The 16660-nt window shown below is 37.9% G+C and overlaps 1 protein-coding gene across 1 annotated transcript; it reads left to right on the forward strand.

Annotated features, from left to right (window-relative positions):
- The first annotated feature begins 10644 nt into the window (after positions 1–10644).
- On the forward strand, positions 10645–16660 carry LOC143848801 (uncharacterized). The gene is made up of 2 exons (XM_077357869.1): positions 10645–11395; positions 16266–16660. Exons 1-2 carry the CDS (start codon positions 10733–10735, stop codon positions 16422–16424), a joined length of 822 nt encoding a protein of 273 aa, XP_077213984.1. The 5' UTR covers positions 10645–10732; the 3' UTR covers positions 16425–16660.

Raw genomic sequence — 16660 nt, forward strand, 5'->3', positions numbered from 1 at the left:
GTCATTCAAACACCCAATGGGGCTCATATCCAAGAAGTAGAATATGAATGGAGACCCCTTCCTACGATATTTGTAAAATTTTCAGTCATTCGACTGAATCTTGCCCAAAAAAAAGGAGAAAACCAAAGAGACCAAACCACTCCATGAATGGCAACCTGTTTTTCAGAGCTAAACCTTGCCCTCCCACATGTGAGAGGAAAAGAGGTAGCAAAACTACTTCAGGCAACTCCGGAACCAGCATGGTCCCAAGCCCAACATAGCCAAGTCCCCATAAAAAATACATTCTCTGACCTAGGCAAGGATCAAGTTGAAGACATTGGAACCAAAGATTCTGACTATACAAGTTCCGATCGATCCTCATCAAGTGATGAACCCAACCCTTGCTATTCGATATTAGAAGACAGTGAGGGAGAGGTCCCAAATCTGGATGAATCCAATGTATCGCACATATCCCAATCAGGTCTCGCACATATATACTCAGAAGACAAATTATTGACAAACCACAAGGACTCTGAATGTGAACTATGGCAGAAGGTCCCAAAGAAGAATCGCCTAAGACGCTCCTAGAGATCTTAACATGCTCTCCCATCAAGCTGGCCGATTAAGTAATTCAAGAGTATTGAGCAGTTTGAACTCTTAGGTTTAGTGTTCTGTATCGAGTTAGGTATTGTGTCATGTGCCCATAAATGTAACATCTTTCTCTTTATCTAATAAACCGGCATGGGCCCATCAAACCCCAGCTTAAAGTCAAGTCAACTCAACTCAACTAAGCCTTTGTCCCAAACTAGTTGGGATCGGCTAATGAATCCTTAGAAATTTTCATGAAATCAAACCCCAGCTTACCTACCAAAAAAAAGTTTAGCATTCCCCATTTAATAATTGTCCTTTACTTTCTAAGACAATAAGCATCCTTCCCCTATGTTTGAGATTGTCCATATTATTCACGACTATTATTTCAACGAAATCAGTTGCTGGAGTGGTGAGCCATGATGGGAAGCATCCGTGAAGGGTGGGCTTGCATACAGCGAGAGACAATTAGCAGTGAGAAATACTATTTCAAAACTTTCTGAGTTTCTATACTTTGCCCAAGTTGACTCCATTTTACCTTGGCCGAATTTTTGTATGAGTTTGTATTTTACCTTACCAAGTTAATCAAAAGTCCTAACACTCAAAAGGATAAATATAGCAAGAGATCAGCATAATTTGGAAAGTAGTAAAGATAGAAATCTCAACTACTAAATCTATCTTAGTTGCTAATCTATCTAATCTACCACATACCGAATTCAACAGTCAGATCTGAATAAATCCAATATTCTCTAACATTAATACAGAAAGTGACCTTAAACGGGCTTCCAAGACAAAGAGGAAAGACACTTGGCTGCCTCGTTTACCCTCCTAGTAAAGGTAACTGATATAAACCCCTTCCTTTACTCACTAAATTGGGAGTTGCTACCCACATTCTCGGAATGCCATTTCTCGCCCGACTTCCGCATGTAATGATAGCCACGCATGTTTGACTTTTTGGCAGATTTTGTCTTACTCATTTGGTTCATCTGACATGGCTCTCATCACATGCAAAAGCCGGGCGCGAAATGGCTTTCTGCGAAAATGGTTCGGGTTCGGATTAGGTGTCGGGTTGACCCGACCCTCATCAAAACCCTACATTTTAAAAAAAATTATTTTTTTTCTGTTTTGTTTTTCTAGAACAGAAAAACCTAAAGGGGGAAGATATCGCCATAACTGGGTCAACTTGACCCGAATTGGGAAATCGGGTAGGGCTCGGGTTGAGATATTAATTTTGGGTTTGGGTTGGGTTAGCCTTTATCGGGCTGAGAGTCAGGTTGGTTCAGGTTCGGGTTGACGGTTTAGAGTTTCAGGTTGGCTTCAACTCGACCCAACCAGACCAGAGTTGCACTCCTAAAAAAACGATATAAGAGACATTTTATATAAGCATGCATCTTTTTTTATATAAGGATTATATGGGGTGGCAAATGTACAAGTGCAAACTACTTGTTATATCATCCAAACCATTTACTCGTCAGGCCAAACGGATGGACCACACACTTAAGAGGGATATTTAGAAAATATAGAAGCAATGATCTACATTCATTTAAAGCCTCCACAAATCAAAAGGCTTATAATTTTCCTATGATGTGTTCTTTGTTTAATAAAATCTTGTAATCCTTTGCGTGTTGTTGTGTTTTGCAGTCGAAGAAAAGCTATCGAAGAGCAAAGGGCGACCATTAAGAGCAGCAATGGCACCTATGTTGCACCACGGCTAAGGCATCTCCAAAAATGCTCCATTGAGGCAAAAAGACATAACGAATTTGTATTCCCCTCCAAGTCGTCCTCTTCCTTGCAGATAAAAATATACAATAAGCATTATATTCATCACTTTGTGTCACGTAAATCCCAATCAATTATCCATTATTCCTCCTCGCACACGACTAAGAAAATCAGTTAACATAGTAATAGAAATGGCCTTTCATGTTTTTCTAATGTCATAACAACGATGCATCGAGTGATGATGATATGAGGATGGAAACTTTCAGATTAAAGATTATTTTCAAAAATTATAATAATGTGCTGTGCTGTGAACAGCTATTACTTGATAATGTTTTATTACTATAGATTACTTAGATCAAGATCTCATGATTATCACCAAATCAAGATCTAACACGTACTGATTAAAGACTTAACAATGATCATTAGGTCAACTAGATCAATATTAAGATTAAAAAAAGAAGCTACGATATCCCTTTGATCCCTGTTAAAGCTCCATGATGGTGGAAAACCTTGGTTAAGGTATTCTTAGGATTGCCTACTCTACATGGATACATTTAACTTTTCCATCCTTTGGGAATGTTGCATGTTCACTAATTCTAGTCTGAATATTTTATCCAAGAACAAAGGTCCACAGAAGCAACCAACGAATAGCAAGTCTATCCAATGATAAAATAAACCCGGGCTTGCTACTCTCATCGAGAACAATTCCCCAAGCTTCTCAACAACTTCTGAATCGCTGGTAAATGGCTAGTGTTAATATCTTCCACGTTTTCCTAATAATTTCCTTGCGAATTGTTTTTTTAGCGAAGGCCATGTTTAGATTGCAGGAATTCTCTGGAAAAGTTTGGAAAGGTAAAATGTACGTTAGTAAATTTCTACTTCTTGGGAAATTTTTTTTTAGCAAAGGCCATGTTTAGATTGCAGGAATTCTCTGGAAAAGTTTGGAAAGGTAAAATGTTAGTAAAAATTGGTACTTCTCACAAGCGAAAGAAGACGAGGAACCAAACCTATTCAATTTTTATCTAGACTAGTAAGGAACCCGTGTGATGCACAGGGCGGCAAATAGACCATATCGGCCAAAAAACTGTAAATGGAAGTTGGAAAAGAAAATAAGTGAAAAAGAACCATATACCTCATGTAAAAACTTGCAACAACCCTATCTTGCAAAGTTCACGTACTAATAAAAAAAGCATATATGGAGAGAGAAAAGGGGGGGGGGGGGGGTGGGGCGGCATGTAATATTGTTCATATAAGATGTATATATTCGTTGAAACGGTTTGCATCTTAATTATCTTCAATTCACAACTAAAAAGAAGTCAAAGAAATCAAGAAAAAGGCTACAAAAGAGCAGTAATTGTGGCAACAAAAAAAGGAAATAAAAAAAGCTATAGAAGAGCATAAATTGTGATAGAAAAAAAAAAGGAAATATAATCCCTACAATGAAGAAGAACAAAATATATATATATAAATAACATACCTTGAATGAGGAACAACAACGGGCAGTACTATGTTTTGAAGGAGTTTTTATATGGTGCCCAAGCGTCAGGTCCCGTGTGGTCGGTACCGCCTTTGATATTTGATCCAACAAGAGCCTCTTAAAAAATGGGCTGCTTTTGGATCAAATATCAAGGGCGGTACTTTTGACGTTTCGCACACACGGGACTCGATGCTCGAACAAGAACACTAGAAAACATCATTCCCGTTCCATAGGCAGATCATGCCCATGCTCCTAGTATTCTCTAGTATGCTTCTTCATCTCATCCTGTGAATCAAAAGTTAATAACATGCGGTAATCGAGCAACACACATTAACAATAAGGGGAAATGACTAAAAAAGAGGGCTTTCTACTGCTTATGACGTGGCAAAGGGGGTGTTTTCTAAATTACAAATTTGAAGTGATGTTGACTAGTTTGGTTTGGTTTGGGACAAAAATGCCTCCATTGTAAAAAAACGTTAGTTTTACTCTCTCTCTCTCTCTCTCTCTCTGTGCAAATAATTTTCCGGCAACTCTCTCCGTCTCTCTCTCTCTCTCTCTCTCTCTCTCTCCCTCTGCAAATCTCACCGACAAATCTCTGAGAAAAAAAAATTCTCGGAACTCCGCAGTAAACAACACAGTAAAAAAAGAATTTGCTCGGAAGTCCGAGCTTTTCTCTTGGAATTCCGCAGCAAACATCACAGTTAGAAAAAAAAGTTCTCGGAATTCCGAGAACTATTCCAGGAACGTTTAAAGCCGTGGAACGTGCGATTTTTTTTCAATTGCCCCTTCTATTTTTCATTCTTTTTCCCTTCTCTCTCAAACCCTTTATAAACCCTAACTCCATTAACCATTTTTTCTCAAAATTCCTCAAAATCTAACCCTAATCCATCATCTTCTTCTTCCAAAACCCTCTTTTTTACCCAAAAACTCAAAACCATTGGTAATCCTAAATAAACAACTTATAAACACTCTAAAACTACTGCTATTCCTATATAAACCACTTACAGACACTCTAAACCACTGTTTACGCTATATAAACCACTTGTATATACTCTAAACTACTGCTTACCTCTATATAAACCACTTACAAACACTATAAACCACTTTACACTATATAAACAACTTATAAACACTATAAACCACTGCTAAGCCTATATAAACCACTTACAAACACTCTAAACCACTATTTAGCTTATATAAACCACTTATAAATGCTCTAAACCACTGCTTACACCTATATAAACCACTTACAAACACTATAAACCACTGCTTACACTGTGCAATAACTTATAAATACTCTAAACCACTTATAAACACTCTAAACGACTGCTAGTCTTATATAAACCACTTATAAACAGTCTAAACCATTGTTTACCATATATTATACACTTATAAACCGTCTAAACCACTGCTACGCTTATATGAACCACTTATAAACACTCTAAACCATTGTTTACCCTATATAAACCACTTGTAAACACTCTAAACCACTGCTTATCCTATATAAACCACTTATAAACACTGTAAACTACTGGTTACCATGTATAAACCACTTATAAAGACTCTAAACCACTGGCAAGCCTATATAAACCAATTATAAATACTCTAAACCACTCTAGGCTTATATAAACCACTTGTAAAAACTCTAAATCACTGCTTACCCCTATATAAACCACTTACAAATACTATAAAACACTGCTTACACTGTATAAACAACTTATAAACACTCTAAACCACTGTTTACCCTATATAAACCACTTGTAAATACTCTAAACCACTGCTTACCCCTATATAAACCACTTACAAACACTGTATAAATAACTTATAAACACTCTAAACCACTGTTAATCCTATATAAAGCAGTTATAAACAATCTAAACTACTGTTAGGCTTATATAAACAACTTATAAATATTCTAACCATTGTCTAAACCATTGTTTACCATATATTATACACGTATAAACCCTCTAAACCACTGCTAGGCTTATATAAAACACTTATGAACACCCTAAACCATTGTTTACCCTATATAAACCACTTGTAAACACTCTAAATCACTGCTTACCCTATATGAACCACTTATAAACATATAAACTACTGTTTATCATGTATAAACCACTTATAAACACTTTAAATAACTAATAAGCCTATATAAACCACTTATAAACACTCTAAACCACTACTAGGTTTGTATAAACCACTGTTTACCCTATATAAACAACTTGTAAACACTCTAAACCACTGTTTACCCTGTATAAACCACTTATAAACACTATAAACTACTTCTTACCCTGTATAAATCATTTATAAACACTTTAAACCACTGATAGGCTTAGCTAAACCATTGTTTACCCTATATAAACCAGTTGTAAACACTCTAAACCACTACTTACCCTATATAAACTACTTATAAACACTATAAACTACTGCTTACCCTATATAAATCACTTATAAACACTCTAAACCATTATTAAGCCATATAAACCAATTATAAACACTCAAAACCATTGGTAAGCCTAAATAGACCACTACTTAGAATTATAAACCAAAGAAGCTATATAAACCACTTATAAACACCCACTTAGTGGCCTTCAATAGTGGTTTATCGTAGTGAAATAGTGGTTTAACTTAAGAAATTAGTAGGTTACAATAAAATAACAATGATTATAAAGTGTTTAAAGTAATTTAAATGTAATTAAATAGTGATTGAAGGCTTTGTGCAATGGAAGACAATAGTTTAACTTGGAGAACTTTCATTCAAGTTTGTAAATATGCCTTATAATGGAAAGAGAAGGGAGAGGGCTAGAAATACACACCTTTCCATCGAATGGAGGCTTTGTGCAATGGAATAGTGGTTTGTAGTGAAGCTTTTTGCGATTTCGGAATCCAATAACATTTTTTTGCAACAGTTGTTACAAATGGAGGCGTTGTGCAATGCAAGGAAGGGTTTGGCATCTAAAAATGAGGTTTTGTGCAATAGATGGAGCTTTTGGCATCTAACAATGGAGGTTTTGGGTTTCAAAAATGGAGGTTTTTGGGTTTTTCAGACGTACTTTTTTATGGGTAGGTGGGAGGAAGAAGAAGAAGAGGGAAAAAGGTGGGTTTTGGGATTTGTATTGTAAAGGTAATCATTGCAAGAAAGGTGATTTGATAGAGAGAGAGAGAGGGAGAGAGAGAGAGAGAGAGAGAGAGAGAGAGAGAGAGAGAATGAAGGGCATTTTAGTCATATGCACCCTTGATTGGTGATTTAGAAAACACCCCCCTTGACACGTCATATTCAGTAGAAAGCCCATTTTTTAGGTCATTTTTCCTAATAATAATTGATGCAATGATTTGAGAGAGAAAAACAAGGTTTTTAAGCTGGTGCACGACATGCTAAGATGGATTTTATATGATTTGTTGAGTTAAAAGAGATTAAAGCACAAAGCTCTTTTACCACTTGTTGAAACCAAGATTAAAGGAAGAAGCAACATGAAACTCACAAACACTAAAGGGAAGAGCAAACTTTCCTCTTTAAATATTTTATTAAAAAATTACACAAATTACAATGGGATGGAAAGAGAAAATTTCTTCTTTGAATATTATTCAAGGCACCATAACTGTACACCACCCCTCTCAATTTCTCTCTTGCACTTTATGCTTTTCTCTCTCACAATTAAGTTTTGAGTTTCCTCCCTTTTATAAACAGAGAAATTATATGGTGGCTGACTATCAAGTCCCGTGAAGGTGGTACGTCATACGTACCACCTAGATATTTGATCCAAACACACTCTTAAAAAGTGCGCTAATGTTGAATCAAATATCAAGGGTGGTACCGCTTTCACGGTACTTGACAGTCAGGCACCGTATAAAAACTCATATAAACAAAATCAAAGAAACCAATTACGTGTTGGGGGTTCAACATGAAAGCAAAGATCCCACATCATAAAGGTTAATGGATGTGGATGGGACTGTAAGGACTTGGGCACCCTCCTCTTAACGGCTTGCTTTTAAGGGTCAGTTCTATCGAGGTCCCGACAGGTGCTATTAGAGTTGGGGCGTGGTAACCTCAGTGTGGCTTTGAGGACGAAAAAAATCCCTCGGTGAAGATCTTAGTAACCCCAGTATGCCTCTGAGGACGGAAAGATTGCTCCGGGAAGATCTCGTAGTTCCCACGTTTCTTTCGCGTGGAGGGGCGAGATTGTCCACCTTGCTTGCACGTGTAGGGGGAGATTGTTTGGGGTTCCATGTGAAATCAAAGATCCCACATCGGAAAGGTTAATGGATGTGGATGGACTTATAAGGACAGCTCAAGTCTAGAAGATAGATGGATACTAGAGAAGACCTTAAGACACTTTTTGAATTTGAAGTAGATACTTGCCCTAATGACTAAAGGTAATGTTATCACATATCTGACCCCAAAAGGGTCATGAGAGGAGATACAAGAAGAGGAGAGGGAAGGAGGAAGTTTACGACCGACTTCCCAACTGCCCATTAACGACTTGCTTTTTAAGGGTGAATTCTGCCCAGGTCCCGACATTAGGAAACTAAGATGACTTGTATAACAAGTTATGTTCTAATTAGACTTACATAACAAGTCAACAAAACAATTTAGAGACTAATTAAACTAAGAATCCAAACTACTAAACTAACACTCCTAAACAAAATTAGAAACTTCTAAATTAAGATTCTAGTTTAATTAGGAATGGTTCGTATGTGGGCCCGTATTGACCCGGCCCCTCCGACACAGTGTGTAGAGTTGGTGATGAGTCTCAACATGGTTCACCTTAGAGAAACAGGTAGAGTATTATGGATGATGACGGCTGAGCTCCAAGGGATTTGTCACTGTCAAAAGGGGATCAGTTCCATAAATTTACAAGGGCTTGACTGGATGAATAATAAAACATGTTTTTATTGCATATACCAAAATTTAACACATATTATATAGGCAAATGATATCAGCACAACCATGTTTTAATAAGTGCACACACCCAGCTTGTCTTTTCTTTTTTAATTGCCTTTGAGAGCACTGGGAAAATATCAAAACAAGGTTGTGCTGATATCATTTCCCATTATATATAACTAGGAAAGTGATAAATCCACCCCTTTTGTGTTAAAGTATAAAATACAAATAACGCCTTTCTCTAACATCTTAAGCTTTTGGAGAAGTTGGTTAGTTAACATGGTACCAGAGCCATAGGTCTCGAGTTCAAACCTCCCAGATAGCAAAAATCCACAGGTGATGGTCGGCCCAAAGTGGGACCACATGTGCCACGTGTTTGCCGAGTGGGCTACACTTGCAGGGGAGTGTTAAAGTATAAAAGATAAATAACGCCTTTCTCCAACAAGTAATCAAAAGGGGCGGATATATCACTTCCCTATATAGAATAGTATATTTTACATTTATGGCCTCTTTGAATACTCCTAAAAACCATTTTGATGCATAATCTTATATGCAAATAATACAAATATGCATGCATTTAGGTCTTCGAATAGTGAGCCTATGTGGTTGCTCTCTCATGCAACAACCTGTTCGTGAAATTCCTTCTGCAATGGTCCCTAGGAAATCCCTTACGCTCTGTTCACTTGCCTTCTTGAGAAAGGAAAGGAGAAGCAAGTAAGCCAAATTTTCCTGTGATTGAGCATGATTTGACATTTTCCGCCGTTCACTTGTTTTCTTGGGAAAGAGGAATTACACAGGTGAAAAATATAAATAATGACGTGGAAAACCAACTTTCTAGGACTTTCCCTCTAAATTTTCTCACCAAAAGGATGGGAAAATCACTTTCCTGAGAAAACCACTTTGCCTGCATACTTTCTTTTCCTTTCTCGGCCAAGTGAACAAATGAATTTTCTCACAAAAGGAGTTTTCTCACAGTTTCTTTTCCTTTCTTTTCCAGTGTTCCACGTCAGATTTTTTTCCTTTCTTTTCTTTTCCTGCAGCTAGAAAACAAGTGAACAGAGCCTTATAATTTTATTTACAAACATGTTTTATCTTGATTATGATTTATGACCCACAATCACATTGGTGATTTATAAGGAAAGCAATATATTCGCCTTCTTTTCTTCCCTCGGCCACCCGCTCTAGTGTATTTATGACCACTCTTTTTACATTCAAGTGGTTGGCTCGGGGAAGAAAAGGGGTCAAATATATAAATCATTTCCCCATATACAATGGTTGGAGCAATGGACCTTGTTCTTTTGACGGGCCCAACAACTCTTACTAGATGCTATTGGGAGCTTTGCCTTTCAAAACTTCGAAAATGATAAAGCTTAATTTAGGGAAGTGTTATCAGCACTACTGTATTTTGATGAGGGCACTCCTCACTTTATTAAAAGTACCGTATGGCCCACACCATAAGATGATCCAAACCGTCCATTAGATGGGCCACAGCCTAAATAGGTTGTGCCCCAAAAATCATTTTCATAGGTTGATCCTAACCCTCCGATCTGAATGTTAGAGTGTTGATCCTAACCCTCTATAGATCGGAGGGTTAGGATCAACCTATGAAAATGATTTTTACGGCACAACATAATTAGGTTGTGGCCCATCTAATGGACGGTTTGGATCGCCATACGGTACTTTTAATAAAGTGAGGAGTGGCCCTCATCAAAATACAGCAGTGCTGATAACATTTCCCTTAATTTATGGAGGTGATTGTTCCGCCCACGCTGTAAGATAATGCGCCCCAATTGAAGGTGAATTGTGGGCAGACTTTAACGCTTTTTGACGTCAAATCACATTGAAAGAGGGGCGCATTATCCTAAAGCTGGGCGAAAAACTCATCGCCCTTAATTTACCACGGATTGTTTGTACTCGCTTGGCCATTCATCCTATTCTAATTAACGGTGGTGATCAGTTCAGTCTTTTCTAAAGCCTCATATAAAACCTCTCTCAAATTAGGTTTTCCTCACTTCCTCCTCATTCTCTCTATCCTCCCTCAAAACCCCTTCACTCTCATTTCTCACCCCCGCAAAACACCACCCACCATGGCCGAAAGAGGAGGAGAACGCGGAGGTTTCGGGCGAGGCTTCGGCCGAGGCCGAGGCGACAGAGGCCGCGGCGATCGCCGAGGCGGCCGTCGTGGCGGAGGCCGTCGAGAGGAAGAAGAAAAATGGGTGCCCGTAACAAAACTAGGTCGCCTCATAAAAGAAGGTAAGATCCGAAGCTTAGAACAAATCTACCTTCACTCTCTCCCCGTTAAAGAACACCAAATCATTGAAACCCTACTCGGACCCCAACTCAAAGACGAGGTCATGAAAATCATGCCGGTTCAGAAACAAACTCGAGCCGGTCAACGAACCCGGTTCAAGGCCTTTGTTGTTGTTGGAGATGGGAATGGTCATGTGGGTTTGGGAGTTAAGTGTAGTAAAGAGGTTGCGACCGCGATTAGGGGTGGGATTATTTTGGCTAAGCTTTCGGTAATTCCGGTTAGGAGAGGTTATTGGGGGAATAAGATTGGGAAACCTCATACTGTTCCTTGTAAGGTTACTGGGAAATGTGGGTCTGTTACTGTGAGGATGGTGCCTGCTCCGCGTGGGGCTGGGATTGTTGCTGCTAGGGTTCCTAAGAAGGTTTTGCAGTTTGCTGGGATTGATGATGTGTTTACGTCTTCTCGTGGATCGACTAAGACTCTGGGGAATTTCGTGAAGGTTTGGATTTTGTTGGTTTTATACTTTTTTGTTTTTTAGATGGGGTGGTAATTGGGTTGTTGTGATAGTACTTGTTGTTTTTTGAATGTGTGGTGTTTTGATTTTAAGTTGTTATTGTTGGGATTAAATTTGGATTGATTGGTGGTGTTCTGATTGGGTGGAAATTGTTGATGGGTTTGTGGTTTTATTGGATGATATTGGGGATTGTTAGGTGCTGGGTTCTGGAATTATTATATTTTCGTAGTTCTGATTTTTGGGATTAGTTATTGTTTTCTTTCTTTCTTTTTTTAAAAGATTTTGCTTGTTTCTTCCATTTGTTTTTTGCTGCTCTGTTTTATTCTGTTTTTGTTCTTAATATATTCATGGTTTGGTTGATATTAGTTGTTGATTGTTCTTGGTATTGTTATTGTTGAGTTAGAGTTTATTTTAGAGTGGAGCTTTGTGCTGCTATGCTATTTTATGATTTGATTTACTTTTCGGGTGAAATGGAGATCCCAATTCTTCTGTGTAGTGAAGCCGTGAAGGATGGTTTTGTGGGTCCTCTCTCATCATTATGTTGTTAAGTCTTAGCTTGGTTATTAACTTTTTTTTTGCTACTCTACCATCTCTGTTGAGTAATATTATAACTTATTAACCATCAGTAGTTTTTAAGCCAATTGAAGTCTTTGAGTTTCATGTGAGTGTCTGCGGTAGTTAATGATACATTGGACTGTTGTTTTTACTTTTTTAAAAACATGGAATATAGTTAAGTTGTTTTTTAGGTTTCTCTACTTTGTGACTTGTTTAGTTGGCTTGTTGAATTCCACAAGCTTTCTTCTCGTTGGAAGTTTCCCCTTCTAGGCAACGTACATATTTTAATATCAAGGACTTGACATGAAAATTTTGGAAGAGGATTTAGTTCGTGTAAAAGCGGTTCAGAAATAAGGTGTCAAGGCATTACATTTTGTCTTTGACAACTTACTGGTTCTCTTATGCTTGCCATGTTGTATGGTTCTTTAGGCTAAGATTGTCTCCTATTTTGTAACTTGTCTTTTGCTTTCTATTCTTTACTTTGCCTCTATTAAGTGCCAAATAATGTCTCAAGTGGTTGATTGTGATTGTCTTTGCTATGTATCTTCCACACAAAAAGCGAATGTGTGTGATGATGCACTTACAAAAAAGCAAAAAAACCCCTTATTTTATGAAAAATGACCAAAGGGCCCTTATGTCATAAAAATGACCAAAATCCCCTCATCTTATAGAAAATAACTAAAATACTTTGTCTCATGGAAAATAGCACACCTATTTGCATGACCGTGACCACTAGGTCACAATGGAACAACCTTACCGTTGCGCCAAGGCTCGCCCTCTGCAAAGCGGGTGTAAGGCTGCGTACATCTAGCCCTCCCTAGACCCTGCAATGGCGGGAGCCTCGTGCACTTGGTCACCCTTTTATTGGTCCCTGCCATAGATTGACCCACGATATTTTTTATTTGGACCTACGCCATTGTTTATTTGGACCCGCAACTTAGCCCACAAACTTTTTGGGACAATAGTAAAAATTGGAATGAAAAATACTCTTATTTTAAAACTCCAATATCTGATTTCTTTACAACTAATCCTTTTTAGTGGGTCTCACAACATTTATTTATTTGCACCCTCAATTGGGTCCCCACAAACTTCCTATAGTTATAGTAAAAAATTAGAATGTAAAACTTTAAAACCCAGATTACTTAACATCCCTAGTGAGGTCCCTACTCGAAGAGTCCTAGGCATTCTTAGAGTGACCCACAATGCCGCAATCCACAAGACTTCATTAGAGTGACCAACAATCGGGGAAATCTTTTGGCATTTTAAAATCCCCGCGACTAACCCTGATCTTCCTAGGAAGACTCTTTAACGTGCATCCCAAAACGGGAGGGCTTTTCTTCACAAATGAGAGATTTTCATCTTGGGCTGCTTGGAGGAGTGAAATCTTCTTCTTGGAGGATAGATTTTGACGACTTATTCTTTTCTTTTGTAAGCCCTTCTAGAAGAGTAACTCCTTTAGTCGGAAAAGATTTTGACTCCATTTTTATAAGGAGTCCTCTCGGAAGAGGAATTCCCTTGAGTCAGAGATGTTGATTTTGTAAGGTATATTCTGAGGAAGATTCTTTCACGGACCGTTGGTTTTCTTCCCGGATGAGAGAAATTTTCGTTGCGGAGATAAAAACTTCTTTCCCTTTCCTTGAGTCTTACAAAGAGAGCTCTCAAGGAATATCTTTTTCTCGCTGAGGGAAACCTTCTTAATGTGTCTCCTGGAAGAGACTCAAAATGATCCACTTCTTCTCAGAGGAAGTCTCCAAGAGCAAAGGAATATAATTAGTTAAAAATCTTTCTCACTTTTCTCTCTAATTCTCTTCTTATCCTTAGCATAGCTCTTTTTTTCTTTAAATGATTCGATCCCCCTTTCAAAATGATCGCCTCTTATTTATAGAGTTCGTCTTGGGGCTAGCAACTACCACCACACCCTTTACTTTTATTCCCATGTTCTCAACTTTTTCGTTCATGGGGACCTCGTCCTGTTTATAGAATTTCCTATTGCATTGTGTACTACATTTTTGAATTGATAAATCAATAGTTCAATTTGATTTTATTATGTCCTTTTCTGCCTGACAACTTCTGTTAGTGTATCTTTGAAATTAATGGTTAGTCTTTATATATGTCATGCCACTATATATGATATGTCTCAATGCTTATTGACGGTCGAGTTCTGATGATATTCCATCTTCAGTCCTCAACATTATCATAAGCTAAAGCGATGCTTACGCTGCCTTGTCCTGCGTCTCTTCCTTTTCCTTGGGGGAAGGGCCAAATGACTTGGTTGCGGACATTAGGAAAGGGCATTGATCCTATAACTCAAATGGTTAGGGCTTTATGTACAACCTCAAAGTCGCAGCTCACTGGTTCATGTTTTAGACCGATTTAATTGGGGATCTTTGTATCATACATTGTTGTGGGCTGTACTCGTCATGCACTATATTTTTTTTTTGAAGAAAGATAACATTTATTAAATAAAAGATGATTACCAGTGCACTTCAGGGGGTAGAGACTGCCCCATATACAAGGCAGCTCTAGTAGCTCCCAATTTGGCTAGGCAATCAGCCAAATCGTTGGAGAGAAAAATAGAAATCACCATGCATACAAAAATCTCTAATCTCATCCAATAGATTGGCTAATCTCCATGGACCGACATTAATCCCTATGTCCCAGAACACAATGTCTTTATGCTTATTGATGATCGAGTTCTAATGAGATTCCATCTTCAGTCCCCAACATTTTCATAAGCTAAAGCCATGTTTATGCTGTCTTTGTCTTGCATCTCTTCATTCTCTTTAGTGATTGAGCCAAATGAATTGGTTTGCTGACCATTATTAAAGACATTTGCATCTACCTCAACTGGCTGAGGTTCTCTGCCCAACATTGAAGCCACACATGTTCATATGTTTAGGACAAATTTGGGTATTTGATTTGGAATTTGTTAGTCACTAGTTATATGGTTTTGTAGCATCTTAGGTTTGTGTAGATCAAAAGGAAACATAAGCTTTTTAGGTACAACCTATGTGTGATGTACGATCGTAAGTGATGTATGAAAAAAATTCTTTCATACTATTGAATTATATATATTCCACAATGTCACAGGGGCTATGTTGATCATTGGAAGAGAGAGAGAGAGAGAGAGAGAGAGAGAGAGAGAGAGAGAGAGAGAGGGGTATATTTCAACCCCCTTTTCTAGCCACTCTTTTTGTTGACTTCTTGTTTTTGCTTACAAGTGGCATCCCGTTTAGTGGCCCATGAACTGTTAGAGACAAAAGATTAAGAACATGAAAGTAGGTGTGTGTCAGTCTGTTGGAGTCTCTCTCTACACTTACACAGTACCCAACCAATACCAGCAAAGTGAGTTCTGGTTCTTTTGAAGGCCACTAGCAAATAGCTACAGCCTCTGTCCTTGGATTTAAAGGAAAATTTCATCTTTACTGATTTAAATCCATACCCATGCCTCTATAAAAGTTGATTTTAATCCAAAACCATACCTTTGTAAAAAATATTTTAGTCGTTCAAAAGAATGCAGAATAAATCCTTTCTAAACATTCACAGGATCTTAGATGTGTTCTCAAATTGGAGGGAGCAAATCATCAAGCTTGGCCAACAAAATTGCAAACAGCTGCCCTCCTACTTGCTGCTGAATGGTCTTTTATGGTTAATGGAATGGCTAATTGTAGGGGTGGAAATATCATCCCCATATGACACACACACACACACACACACACACACACACTAAACCCCATGCTATGATATGTTCTGCATTTTATATATGATTGCACAGTGCTTGATTACCTTCCATGTTGAGTCTTTTTGTTGTGATCAGCTCAAATATTGAGGTCTGTTGATGCTATTAATTCCTTGATTAACCTGGTTCCATGCCTGTTAGAGAATATGAATTGAAGATATTGCTTTAATTCCCAACTCATGACCCATGAAGACACAGTAGACAAATACTTGTATGGATGTACGTCATTCTGTGAAAATAACGGAGAAACGTATATTAAGAAAGCACAATAAGATTGTATGCCTGGATGTTGATTAATAGTCCTAATTGCTCTAGTAAGTTACTGTAATTGCTCTAGTAAGTTACTGTAATTGCTCTAGTAAGTTAATCTAATTGCTCTAGTAAGTTAGTCCACTGGCATGGTGATTAAACAAGCTGTGCCCAGTGTCCCATTTGCATATATCTGCAATAGAAGTTTGATATTTTATTATGGGATCCCTTTATTATTTGTTTCTGTTATTGCTTTATCAGTACTTTTTTTTAAATTTCTTGTTCACTATTTGAAAATTCATTCGTGTGCAGGCAACATTTGACTGCCTGTTGAAGACATACGGTTTCCTTACACCAGATTTCTGGAGGGAAACTCGCTTTACAAAATCCCCTTTCCAGGAATATACAGATCTGTTAGCGAAGCCTACAAAGGCCATCATCCTGGAGGACGTCGAGAAGTTAGAAGCTTAAGGTTAATGAGGAGAATTTGAGGTTAGTTTTGTTCTTGGTGCTGCCTTAGGGAAGAAGTATCTTTTTCTGGTTCAAGGACTTGAATCTTTTCTTATTGTGAAAGAGTTTTGTTTGATTTTATTATGTCCTTTTTACCCTCATGGGGCTATGTTCTGTTAGTATGCCTTATCCAATTCCAGAAAGTGGTGTCAACTTTTACCCTTGATTAAACTAGCCATTGATTGTTTACTGTGTTA

The sequence above is a fragment of the Tasmannia lanceolata genome, unplaced genomic scaffold (assembly GCF_043159265.1).
Source record: "Tasmannia lanceolata isolate RefF3 unplaced genomic scaffold, GAP_Taslan_0.1 ptg000003l, whole genome shotgun sequence".
In the NCBI taxonomy this organism is placed as follows: domain Eukaryota; kingdom Viridiplantae; phylum Streptophyta; class Magnoliopsida; order Canellales; family Winteraceae; genus Tasmannia; species Tasmannia lanceolata.

Coding starts and splice junctions, on each gene's coding strand:
- LOC143848801 (XM_077357869.1), top strand. CDS start 10,733: ATGGCCGAAAGAGGAGGAGAACGCGGAGGTTTCGGGCGAGGCTTCGGC. Junction 11,396..16,265: donor CTCTGGGGAATTTCGTGAAG/GTTTGGATTTTG, acceptor ATTCGTGTGCAG/GCAACATTTGACTGCCTGTT.